This window comes from Gymnodraco acuticeps, unplaced genomic scaffold, assembly GCF_902827175.1.
Source record: "Gymnodraco acuticeps unplaced genomic scaffold, fGymAcu1.1, whole genome shotgun sequence".
In the NCBI taxonomy this organism is placed as follows: Eukaryota; Metazoa; Chordata; class Actinopteri; order Perciformes; family Bathydraconidae; genus Gymnodraco; species Gymnodraco acuticeps.
The window spans coordinates 1,908,385-1,920,639 of NW_022991003.1; the positions used below are offsets into that span (position 1 = coordinate 1,908,385).

General features: G+C 37.7%; 2 protein-coding genes across 2 annotated transcripts; both read left to right on the plus strand.

Annotated features, from left to right (window-relative positions):
* LOC117559409 (interleukin-1 receptor accessory protein-like) lies at window positions 1–4,189 on the plus strand. Its single transcript, XM_034236168.1, has 8 exons — window positions 1–82; window positions 1,948–2,179; window positions 2,476–2,659; window positions 2,791–2,935; window positions 3,022–3,084; window positions 3,194–3,317; window positions 3,431–3,576; window positions 3,794–4,189. The coding sequence occupies exons 1-8, from the start codon at window positions 31–33 to the stop codon at window positions 3,910–3,912; spliced, it is 1,065 nt and encodes a 354-aa protein (XP_034092059.1). The 5' UTR covers window positions 1–30; the 3' UTR covers window positions 3,913–4,189.
* A 2,070-nt stretch (window positions 4,190–6,259) lies between these two features.
* Window positions 6,260–11,145, plus strand: LOC117559403 (interleukin-18 receptor 1-like). The gene is made up of 10 exons (XM_034236161.1): window positions 6,260–6,452; window positions 8,084–8,339; window positions 8,643–8,829; window positions 8,962–9,106; window positions 9,193–9,255; window positions 9,365–9,488; window positions 9,606–9,751; window positions 9,983–10,126; window positions 10,211–10,363; window positions 10,449–11,145. The coding sequence occupies exons 1-10, from the start codon at window positions 6,287–6,289 to the stop codon at window positions 10,811–10,813; spliced, it is 1,749 nt and encodes a 582-aa protein (XP_034092052.1). The 5' UTR covers window positions 6,260–6,286; the 3' UTR covers window positions 10,814–11,145.
* Window positions 11,146–12,255: the final 1,110 nt, after the last annotated feature.

Genomic DNA, 12,255 nt, shown 5'->3' on the forward strand with positions numbered 1-12,255 from the left:
GTTTGCTGTGCAGCGCTGCAGGGGATCACGATGGAAAAAGTGCTTGTGCTCCCACTGTTTCTCCTCCTTTCAGCATTAACAGGTGAGAACGTGCTCTCAGAGGGTTTGGTTGGATGGCTGCAGAGGTGGGAAGTAAGTGCTACTTTGTACTTCTACTACAAATCAGAGGTAAATGGTGTACTTTTACTCAACTACATTTAATTAATACCTTTAGTTATTTTACAGATTTGGATTAATGATGTGTAATATAATCAACACTTAAATCAGACTTTAGTTACACCTGGAGTGAATTCACAAGCTACCCTGCAGTATACAGAGTCATTGAAACTAGCTGCACCTTTACCAGCTTTGATAAAATGTAATGCATCAATTGTTTTAATCAGAACATATAATATTATTCTGAATTTGGGTCCATGCCTCTGAAATGTATTGTAAAATGATAGCATCAGAACATGTAAATGCTTAATAAAGTATGCTAAAAATAGACTCAAAATACTGGAAGAGTGCTGGAATAAATCTGTAGGGAAAAACCACCAAAAAGGAATCTTCATAGATGTCCTGACTGCCCCCAAAATACAATAACTGCACAGACTGTTTCTATGCTATGTAGTGGCATACAGATATGATCACCATGGATATTAAACATTGTGCAACTATTGCATACACTTTTAAATGTTGGATACATTTGCCAATCACTTATTTTCTTTAAGCTTGTTATTTCAGTGTGATGGAAAATGCATTAACACGCAGCAAAGAAATTAGGATGTGGTTAGAAACCGCAGCTACCAACACACAAACTGTCAAATAAGACAACTTAGTTTTTTTTCGTTTTCAAACATGTGGTTCAACAGTCAATTCAGATGTGTATGAGGGGCCGTACAGACCGTAATTTATACTGGTCCTCTCACACACATACATTCTCCTTTTACATACATACATTTTCACTCTCGCACACATACATATTTACACTCACACATTTTGATCTCATATCACATTTCAATGCACACATTCATATATTGTCACTCACATATTTATACATTTTTCACTCAAACATTTATACATTTTGCTCTCATATTCATATATTGTAACGCTCATATTTATACATTTTGCTCTCATGCACATTCATTCAATGTTTACATTTCATATTATAAATAATATATGCATGTCTGAAAACAATATATGTATGCAAGAGAAGAATGCATGTACTGTATGTGTGAGAGAAAGTATAGTCGAAACGGAAGGCAGGTCATTATCGCGCTGTGATTGGCTCAGAAGGTCGAGCGGGGCGGGCTCATGTTCAGAACTTCGGATTCAAATCAACATGATGGAGGGAGATCTTCGGACCTTTTGTTTTTCTTAATTAAAAAAGTAAACGTAAGAGCGTCTGCGAGGCGTTTTTGCTTTTTACCTTACCAAATGGTCTAATGGTCATTGGAGCGAGGGAAAATGACCAAAAATATTTTGCAAATAAACCAAGGTGTAAAGATACATATTATTTCTGGTTTTACAAGAAGTCATGTGCAAGACTATTTCTTGCCTGGGTGATTTCAGGGTTGGTGCTTATATTATTTACACTTTTTATTAATATAAGAAGAATTTGGCTGTAGCTTCATATTCTTTCTACAGACATAAGAGTGGTGTCTATCATCTTAATCTTGGCAGGTAATAACATACTTTGCAAATGTCTAACTATTCCTTTAATAACATCCTTTTAATTCAGAATTGAAGCTATGCTCTGATTGGTTGACAGCAGTGAAGTGTCCATTTACTGATTTTTTTTAATAGAAAACTAATTTCCCATATCCTTTGACCATAAAATATTACTTTTCAATCTTTTAGTTGATTTTTAAGGCCCATAAACACATTAATATATTTAGGTATTGGAAGTACAATTAACAAAAAACGTGTGACACTCATTTGCAGGTGTGTGTTCCCGGAGTCCCACAGAGATTTATGTGGAGGCTGGTGAGATGGTGGCGCTGTACTGCCGTCTGAATGGGGAGGATAATCACCGTGATGCTGAGCTGATCTGGACCAGTCCCCCGAGCCAGGAGATGGATCAGACCCCCAACATGTCGTCAGCTGAGCAGAGGCACAGGGACCTGCTGGTTCATGGGAGGAGCCTGGTGATTCTCAACGCCACTGCAAACCATCAGGGGAATTACTCCTGCTCTCTGGGGTAAAGTCAAAACCAAGTGATAAAGAGTATTTCTCTTTTACAATCAATCAAATTCTCGGAATCTGTCATTAAGCAAGGATAGGAATAGTGACATAAATAGTTCGGACATGTAAACAGGTTTTCATAACCTCCTTGGCGGACAAGTCTTTTCACTCAAATCCATCCAAGTCATGGACCAGTCCATGGGGACCATGAATGTCTGATTTAGAAACTGTTCCTTGAAGCCGTCTCTATCTTATTTTTAGAACCTCTGCAAAATGTTTAAAGCCTAAATGTGAAATCTTTTGACATGACAGCAATACCAGCAGCCAGCTTTGGTTCAGACTGAGAGTTTGTACAAAACAGTCCAGAGGGTGCGAGCAGAGGAGCCGTTACCCTCACCCATGTCACTCACAAGAGGCCTGCCAATTGAATTGTCCTGATGTAAACACACCAGCTGTCACCCTCAACATTACCAGCAATGGCGTTATATGGTACAAGGTGACGACTCAAGATATTCTTGATTTTATTGGGAAATTAAAAGCTTCATTTTGCATTGTTCATTATTTGTTTTTACATTATCACACCATATTCATTGTATGCTTAAATTGACAAGTATATTTTTCTTGTAGGAAGGCGAGTCAACACCAAAAGCCAGTTACTTCTCAAGTGTTGAAGAGAAGGACCATGGTGTCTACACCTGTACCAGATCTTACCTGTATTATGGTAACATATATAACATGACCTTTACAGTGGTGCTTGATATCCAACCAAAGGGTAAGAAAAACACTTACCCACCATATGTTTACTTTTCTATTTAGAAGAAAACAGATATAAAATGTGTCCACCCTTTCTTCACCCAGAAAGACTTCGACTTCCTCCAGTGATCATATCACCAAAAAGTGGTGTAATTCATGTAAATTTGGGTGAGCATAAATCTTGAAGCGTGGATACACACACATGGATGAACGCACGCATTTACCCTCTGACTAAATGAACAAATTATGGAACTGTGTAAACTCTGTTTTTTTCTAGGCTCTCCAAAGGTGATTGATTGTAAAGCTCTCATGGATTCGGAATTTGATGAGGTGTTCTGGTTTAGCACTGATTCATTTGTGGAAACAAACAGCAGCTTTCCCGTTTTCTACAATTACACAAAGTAAATGTTTCACACAAATATACCGGCAAGTTAAAATGTTATAGTCCATAGCCAGATATTCACACACACACACCTATCATAACTAACACCTGTACTTTCCCTTTCCTTTCCAGGGAAATACATGGTGAAGAGATAAAGATGACGGCATCTCTAGTTTTCAAAAAGGTGTCAGATGAGGATCTATTAAAAAATTACACCTGTAAACTGCAAACTGTTACTGGACCCTCAACAAGTGTCACCATCAGCTTGTCCCAAAAACGTATGTAAGAAGGACGGATAGATATAATTCATGTTCATATCCTTCCCTCAAATTTTACATAAACTCATAGTGGTACTTTTTGAGTGGGCTGAGTCAAAATATAAAATCAGAAATGTTAGTTAGAGTTAGCTTTCATTCAAGTGACTGTCTACGACCATTATAATAATTTTAAATTACTGTTTGATCAAAATATGTTTCCACTGTTATCTCCCCACAGATTCCCCTTCTTATGTTCCCCTGGCTCTTAGCATTGTCGGCTTTGTGGTGATGATTTTGGCAGTAGTTGTCTATGTGAGGTTCAAAATGATCAGCGTGCGTACAAATCAGACTATATAGGACATATTAAAATGGCAATTGTTTTTGCCTATCCATATGTTCTAAAGAAATGGGGGGCAGCATTTCACCTCTACTACTGGGTCCATGCGATCTAGATATACAGTCTAGTTATATATCTAAAAAAATAAGGGTCAGTACCCCAGGGTCAGTAATCCAGGGTCAGACCCCCGCTACAGTTGTTGGTTAGCATGCTAATTTCAGTATCTAGAAATTCAATACATTCAATCTTTAACATAACTAATCACTGTAACCTCTTCACATTCCGTTGATAATGTAAATATCTGTTCTAATGTTTTAAAGGGGAGGGGAGGGGAGGGGGGCATTTGTGTTTGTTCTTTGCTGGTGAACGCAGCACCAGGCATGACGTTTTGTGTTCCTGTAAAAGAATATGGAAGGCTAAGAAATAAAACTTCTGTTTATTTTTTAAAGAAAACCCTCTCTCCCCGTATTGGTTTTTCACCTGCACCTCACATTGTAACAGTACAGTATATATTTAAGTTAAGTCATACTGCAAGTAAGCTTGCCAACTATATTTAACAGATCATTTATATTTAACAGATCATTTATATTTAACGTGAATTGTTATAATATTTTACAGATTTTCAGGATTCACAATCAACAACTTTGATTTAATCACTTTAATATTACACACTGATTTTCTCCACCCGCTCCTCCTCAACATCACTTATTTTCCTGTAATCCTGGGTAAAATGCAGTGACTTAGTGAAGTGGTGTCTGCCCCATTTATCATCTCTCCCAACTACCCACAGGTGATGGGCCCCTGTTTGTTTGAACACATGGGGAACAGACTTTTTCACAGCAGTCATATTGGCTTGTCATTGTGATACAAAGAAATGTTAGTGATCTTAACCATTTCATTCATCAATAATTACAGTATGTATTCATGTGTATTTCCTTCAGTGAAATGCCAGAGTGTTGTGTGGAAAAGGCCTGTTGGGCTATACAGGAAAGATGTAAAATATTATAAGATCATCAAATTCAGTGCCTTGTTTTTTTCATTTATTTGTATATGGGTAGCCCATGCTCTGTGAACTGCTGAAGCACAATAAGTATATTTCAGGTGAATGGAAACCTTTTGTCTTGTGCCACCTAGTGGGTGCCTTCCAGATGACCTATTTTGCGCTAACAAATGTGCAGTCCACATTGCATTTCCTGTGACTTCTTCACAACAAAAAACACCCTTGTGTTTTCACAGTTGCACACTTGAAAATCAAAATAAAGTTTATTTTCGTGTTGGATTTCACTTAAAAGGGAGTCGCCTTGGTGTTTGATGCATACAATAAACATGTTATGGGTCAAGTTACAATACAGTTACAAAATATAAAGTGTGCTGTTTCTGCATTCCTACCTGTTGATCATCTCACAGTGCTTTTGATATTTTCTTGTGACACCCAACTGTATAAGTTGTAAAATTAGCTCCACCATGACAACATTTAAGTTTACATGCAGATGAATCAGTTATACTATTCCAATAATATATGCGACTTATTACTTGAGACGTGTTGTGTACTTTGATATTTGACATGAGTAAAATGTTTCTGATCATTTCTGAAAGCTATATAATTAAGATTTTAAACACATGTTGGAATGGAAGACTTGCAGAGTATTGTCTCATCTTGGTATTGCTACTTTTACTTAAGTAAATAATATTGCATCTGCATAGAACAGTTTCACATAATTAGAAACAACTGATGTTCCTTCAATACTCCTTTTGTTAATTGTGTCGAAAGCAAATTCTAAAATCCACTTTCATTCAAGTCTAAATCTCATTTTGAATCAGTGGTGCTATCTTTTGTCTAGGTTATCCTTTTTATTTTTTTGCTTGTATTCCCTGCTTTTTTAAAATTGTATCCATACTTGTTGAGCCTTGTTGGACTGACCTAACCAGTTTCCTGACCTAAGCCAGAGACTGGACCAGTTTTCCAGCCATGAGGAACATTGAATCATTGCGCGTTATCTTTTCCTGTTGACCCCCTGTCAACATTTGTGAATACGTCGATTTTTATCATTTTCGCTGGTTATTATTACTAAAACTGCAATATAAACTTCTCTACATCTTTATGAAACGATTGCGGGTTTCCCTTCCCGTTTCCAAGCCGCAACAGTGATGCATGCCTCTGTCAATGCTGAAGAAGCGAAACTAACAACAGATAGTTTTGTGAGTTACGTCTTTATTATCATTTCTCCTATAGGGAAAAGGTCAATATCACGAAAGCTAAACATCTCATCATCAATCCATAGGCTAATATTAGGACATTTATCATTAGTCTTAAACAACACTTTCATGATGGGGGATTCAGTGGAAGTTTGCATGCGGTGGCGATGTGACGCTCTTCCTTCAGATTGGTTTCACATGATTAGGAAACATGTTCAATTTAGCAGAACCGCGGGTGGATACAGTTTGTCCAGAGCAGGGTTCATTACGAGACTACTGAGTGTTTGCTGTGCAGCGCTGCAGGGGATCACGATGGAGAAAGTGCTTGTGCTCCCACTGTTTCTCCTCCTTTCAGCATTAACAGGTGAGAACGTGCTCTCAGAGGGTTTGGTTGGATGGCTGCAGAGGTGCGAAGTACATTTACTCAAGTAGCCTACTGTACTTAAGTACAATTGTGAGACTTGTACTTTACTTGAGCATGTCCATGTTATGCTACTACTACAAATCAGAGGTAAATGGTGTACTTTTGCTCCACTACATTTAATTAATATACCTTTAGTTATCTTTACAGATTTGGATTAATGATGTGTAATATAATCAACACTTAAATCAGAATGTAGTTACACCTGGAGTAAATTCACAAGCTACCCTGCAGTATACAGAGTCATTGAAACTAGCCGCGCCTTTACCAACTTTGATAACATTTTAATGCATCAATTGTTTTAATCAGAACATATAATATTATTCTGAAATGGACCAGTCTGCACAATGAGTCCTTTAACTTTGATGTACTTTAAGTATATTTTGATGCTAATACTTTTGTGCTTTTACTTGATTAACACTTTGAAAGCAGAACTTTTACTTGGAACAGAGTATTCCTACACTCTGGTACTTCTACTTTTACTCAAGTGCAAGATCTGAGTACTTCTCCCACCTCTGGATGGCTTGATAGATGGATAGACAGGTTTGGGGAGTAATGGATTACATATAATGGGATTACGTAATCAGGATACAAAAAAAGGTAACTGTGTTCCCTTACAGGTTGTATTTTTTCTTTGTAAGCTATACTGTTATGTAGGCTTATACTGTTAGGCTGAATCTATATACCTACCGCCTGAATGTGCTTTTATGCTTTTCACTTTCTTTGTTACATTTTTGCTTACTTTTTTTTAAACTATAGTTTGGGTCCATGCCTCTGAAATGTATTATAAAATGATAGCATCAGAACATGTAAATGCTTAATAAAGTATGCTAAAAATAGACTCAAAATACTGGAAGAGTGCTGGAATAAATCTGTAGGGAAAAACCACCAAAAAGGAATCTTCATAGATGTCCTGACTGCCCCCAAAATACAATAACTGCACAGACTGTTTCTATGCTATATAGTGGCATACAGATATGATCACCATGGATATTAAACATTGTGCAACTATTGCATACACATTTAAATGTTGGATACATTTGCCAATCACTTATTTTCTTTAAGCTTGTTATTTCAGTGTGATGGAAAATGCATTAACACGCAGCAAAGAAATTAGGATGTGGTTAGAAACCGCAGCTACCAACACACAAACTGTCAAATAAGACAACTTAGTTTTTTTTTGTTTTCAAACATGTGATTCAACAGTCAATTCAGATTTGGCTTCTCTTCTTTTCACATGCAATGTACCTCTGTCCATCTGAGTATCTTACCAAATTGTTCTCACAAGTCAATCAGAGCAGAGATTTAATAATAGTGTTTATGTAGGAACTATTTTCTTTCCTTATCACCAAGCAGAAGGAAGCATATACTCTAGGTCGGACATGAATAATTGCAACCCAAGTGCCATCTAGATTCATTATTTTTTAGAGCAATCATCTTTCCAGTCAATATTTAACATTATACAATCTAGGGTGACACACTGAACATATACTGTAAGTGACAAGCCATAGCCCAGTTCAAGTTGTTATAAAGATAACCTTTATAACTACCCAATGTGTGACACTCATTTGCAGGTGTGTGTGTCCGGAGCCCCAAAGAGATGTATGTGGAGGCTGGTGAGATGGTGGCGCTGAACTGCTCTCTGAATGGAGAGGATAATCACTGTGATGCTGAGCTGATCTGGACCAGTCCCCCGAGCCAGGAGATGGATCAGACCCCCAACATGTCGTCAGCTGAGCAGAGGCACAGGGACCTGCTGGTTCATGGGAGGAGCCTGGTGATTCTCAACGCCACTGCAAACCATCAGGGGAATTACTCCTGCTCTCTGGGGTAAAGTCAAAACCAAGTGATAAAGAGTATTTCTCTTTTACAATCAATCAAATTCTCGGAATCTGTCATTAAGCAAGGATAGGAATAGTGACATAAATAGTTCGGACATGTAAACAGGTTTTCATAACCTCCTTGGCGGACAAGTCTTTTCACTCAAATCCATCCAAGTCATGGACCAGTCCAGACTTTATGGGGACCATGAATGTCTGATTTAGAAACTGTTCCTTGAAGCCGTCTCTATCTTATTTTTAGAACCTCTGCAAAATGTTTAAAGCCTAAATGTGAAATCTTTTGACATGACAGCAATACCAGCAGCCAGCTTTGGTTCAGACTGAGAGTTTGTACAAAACAGTCCAGAGGGTGCGAGCAGAGGAGCCGTTACCCTCACCCATGTCACTCACAAGAGGCCTGCCAATTGAATTGTCCTGATGTAAACACACCAGCTGTCACCCTCAACATTACCAGCAATGGCGTTATATCATGGTACAAGGTAAGTCGACTGAAGATATTCTTGATTTTATTGGGAAATTAAAAGCTGCATTGTGCATTATTTGTTTTTACATTATCACACCATATCTCTATTCATTGTATGCTTAAATTGACAAGTATATTTTTCTTGTAGGAAGGCGAGTCAATGCCAAAAGCCAGTTACTTCTCAAGTGTTGAAGAGAAGGACCATGGTGTCTACACCTGTACCAGATCTTACCTGTATTATGGTAAAATATATAACATGACCTTTACAGTGGTGCTTGATATCCAACCAAAGGGTAAGAAAAACACTTACCCACCATATGTTTACTTTTCTATTTAGAAGAAAACAGATATAAAATGTGTCCACCCTTTCTTCACCCAGAAAGACTTCGACTTCCTCCAGTGATCATATCACCAAAAAGTGGTGTAATTCATGTAAATTTGGGTGAGCATAAATCTTGAAGCGTGGATACACACACATGGATGAACTCACGCATTTACCCTCTGACTAAATGAACAAATTATGGAACTGTGTAAACTCTGTTTTTTTCTAGGCTCTCCAAAGGTGATTGATTGTAAAGCTCTCATGGATTCGGAATTTGATGAGGTGTTCTGGTTTAGCACTGATTCATTTGTGGAAACAAACAGCAGCTTTCCCGTTTTCTACAATTACACAAAGTAAATGTTTCACACAAATATACCGGCAAGTTAAAATGTTATAGTCCATAGCCAGATATTCACACACACACACACACCTATCATAACTAACACCTGTACTTTCCCTTTCCTTTCCAGGGAAATAAATGGTGAAGAGATAAAGATGACGGCATCTCTAGTTTTCAAAAAGGTGTCAGATGAGGATCTATTAAAAAATTACACCTGTAAACTGCAAACTGTTGCTGGACCCTCAACAAGTGTCACCATCAGCTTGTTCCAAAAACGTATGTAAGAAGGTGGATAGATATAATTCATGTTCATATGATTCACTTTAATCTTAAATAAACTCATAGTTGAACTTTTTGAGAGGGCTGAGGCCAAATATAAAATCAGAAATGTTTGAGTTAGCTTTCATTCAAATGTAAGTGACAGTCCCCTTTCAATCAATGACCTTATATTAGTGTTTCAACCTTACATTTAAACAAATATATGTTTTCTCTGTTTTCTCCCTGTAGCTCGCCCTTCTTATGTTCCCCTGGCTCTTGGCATTGTCAGCATTGTGTTGGTGACGGTTTTGACAGTAGTTATCTATGTGAAGTTCAAAATCACCATCACTCTTCTCCTAAGAGACACTCTTGGCTGTCATGGCAGCACCTCAGGTGGGATTCTCAAATTATGGAGACACATATTCGTCATTTCTTTATGTGTAAGCAGTGACAAAACCCTGTTGTTTGTGTGCCTAGATGAAAAGAGCTATGATGCTTTTCTGATGTGCTACAAGAGTGACACAGACGCAGGACTGAATGAAGATGACAGGATGTGTCTGGAGAGTGTTTTGGAAGAGAGGTTAGGTTACAGTCTCTGCCTTTATGATCGTGACGTCTTACCAGGAAAAGGTACCTATTTAACAAATACTCAGAAGAAAATCTAACAAAAAATCTTAATGAAATAATAAATAATCTGAGCCCTGGTTGGTTGCAGCTGTAGCGGAGGCCGTGTTGGACTGTATAGAGGAGAGTCGCACGGTGCTTTTGGTTCCCTCCTCTCCAGATACCGGTCCGGGATCTAGCCTGCTGAGTGCCATCCATGCAGCGCTGGTGGAGCGGCACACCCGTTTGGTTTTCATCAAAACTGAGAAAACAGAAGTGTTGAAATCTGGCTCCTTCCCAGAGGCCCTACAGATTTTAAGTGAGGCTGGGGCCTGTGTCACCTGGAAGGGCATGAGGTCCATGCCGCCCTCCTCCCCCTTCTGGAAGCAGCTACGTTATCACCTACCTGCCCCGCAGCATGCATCTAAAACAAGGCTTTTACCTCAGACAAGTCAAGATGTTCCGTCAAATGTTTAGGCAAATCAGAATAATATCTTTTATCATATACATTTTGAGTATATGACTTGAAGATGAAAACAGTATGCTACAAATACAGTATACAAACACGTTTTAGGCAAGCTGAAGATCCTTAAAATACATATTTGACATGTACCTTTTTCTTATATTTCCTTGTAAAATCTTGTATTGTTGACTTTTTCCCAAAGACATTTAATATCCTTATATAAGTATTGTAGGCTGGCTTCTTGTTACCAGTCTATAGACTTCTGGTTCTTTAACCTATGTATTTTTGTTACCGCTGATGTTTTGCTTTCAAAGTGTTAAATAAAATCACTGTTTTATTTTTCAAAGAGGTTTCCCCTTCTTTATTATAACACATGTTCTGCCATAGCACACATTATGTGTCAGTGTTCTGCAGGAAACATAATCAGTGTTGTCACATCATGCTGCTCTTAATCTCATAATTTGTTTCCTGTCACTGCGTACCAAACATGTGTATGACCTGTTTTACTTGATCCCTATAGAGAAAGTCTCCATTTTACTTCAAATACATATATTTTATATATAGTTATATATTAAGAACAATTTAAAATGATCACCTTTAGCTTCTTTAAGCTCTCTGTTTTGGTTTCCAAATATACTTTCAGCACAATAATGCACATTTACTGTGTGGTTGACTGCACCCGTACGCTAACTGTCGAGCAGACAGAGTACACTGAGAAGCAAAAAGCCAGGGATGAATGGACTTAAACTATATTTTTGTTTTCTTTCTGATATGGAAATGAGGAGTTGAATTCCACTCTTAACAAGCCTAACATATCTCAGCATAAAGATTAAGTAAACAGCTATTTTGAAACATTTTCACAGAACATTTTCAGTTGACCTCCTTAGTTTCAAGATGACCTTATTTACATGGGTGTTGCAAAACACTGGTACCAGCTGACAGCTGCTTACAATTTAATGCTTCTTTACGACTTACTATAAGATAAGATAAGATAAGATGGACCTTTATTAATCCCCGTGGGGAAATTCAGTTGCTCAAACAGCAACAGGGTAAGGGTGAAAAAACAGGTTAGCACAGATTCACACAGATTAATAAAATAAAAAAATAAGATCAAAGATACAAAATAAAAATAATAATAATAATGAGAAACTATGAAATAAGAAATGAATACAATAAATAAAATTAGCATATATACATATTGGGTCTTATAAACTATGAACTAAAATGAAAATGGACATACAAATTGGGTCATATATACATATTACGTATTATATATATTAACATGGGTGTGTGGAAAGTGTGTGAATGTATGTCCAGTGATTGTTCACATTATTGACCTCTTGTTGTGCAGCCTGATAGCTAAAGGCACAAAGGACTGCCCGAGGCGCTTGGTGCTGTGTCGTGGAGGGATGAGTCTGTGGCTGAACGTACTCCTCATCTTCACTAGCTCTGCATG

What these genes read in the sequence shown, in the direction of transcription:
- LOC117559403 (XM_034236161.1), top strand. Translation starts at nt 6,287, where the DNA reads ATGATTAGGAAACATGTTCAATTTAGCAGAACCGCGGGTGGATACAGT. An exon ending in CCTCCTTTCAGCATTAACAG is followed by an intron (nt 6,453 to 8,083) that starts GTGAGAACGTGC and finishes ACTCATTTGCAG; the next exon opens with GTGTGTGTGTCCGGAGCCCC. An exon ending in CTGTCATGGCAGCACCTCAG is followed by an intron (nt 10,127 to 10,210) that starts GTGGGATTCTCA and finishes TTGTGTGCCTAG; the next exon opens with ATGAAAAGAGCTATGATGCT.
- LOC117559409 (XM_034236168.1), top strand. Translation starts at nt 31, where the DNA reads ATGGAAAAAGTGCTTGTGCTCCCACTGTTTCTCCTCCTTTCAGCATTA. An exon ending in TGTAATTCATGTAAATTTGG is followed by an intron (nt 3,085 to 3,193) that starts GTGAGCATAAAT and finishes GTTTTTTTCTAG; the next exon opens with GCTCTCCAAAGGTGATTGAT. An exon ending in GTTTTCTACAATTACACAAA is followed by an intron (nt 3,318 to 3,430) that starts GTAAATGTTTCA and finishes TTTCCTTTCCAG; the next exon opens with GGAAATACATGGTGAAGAGA.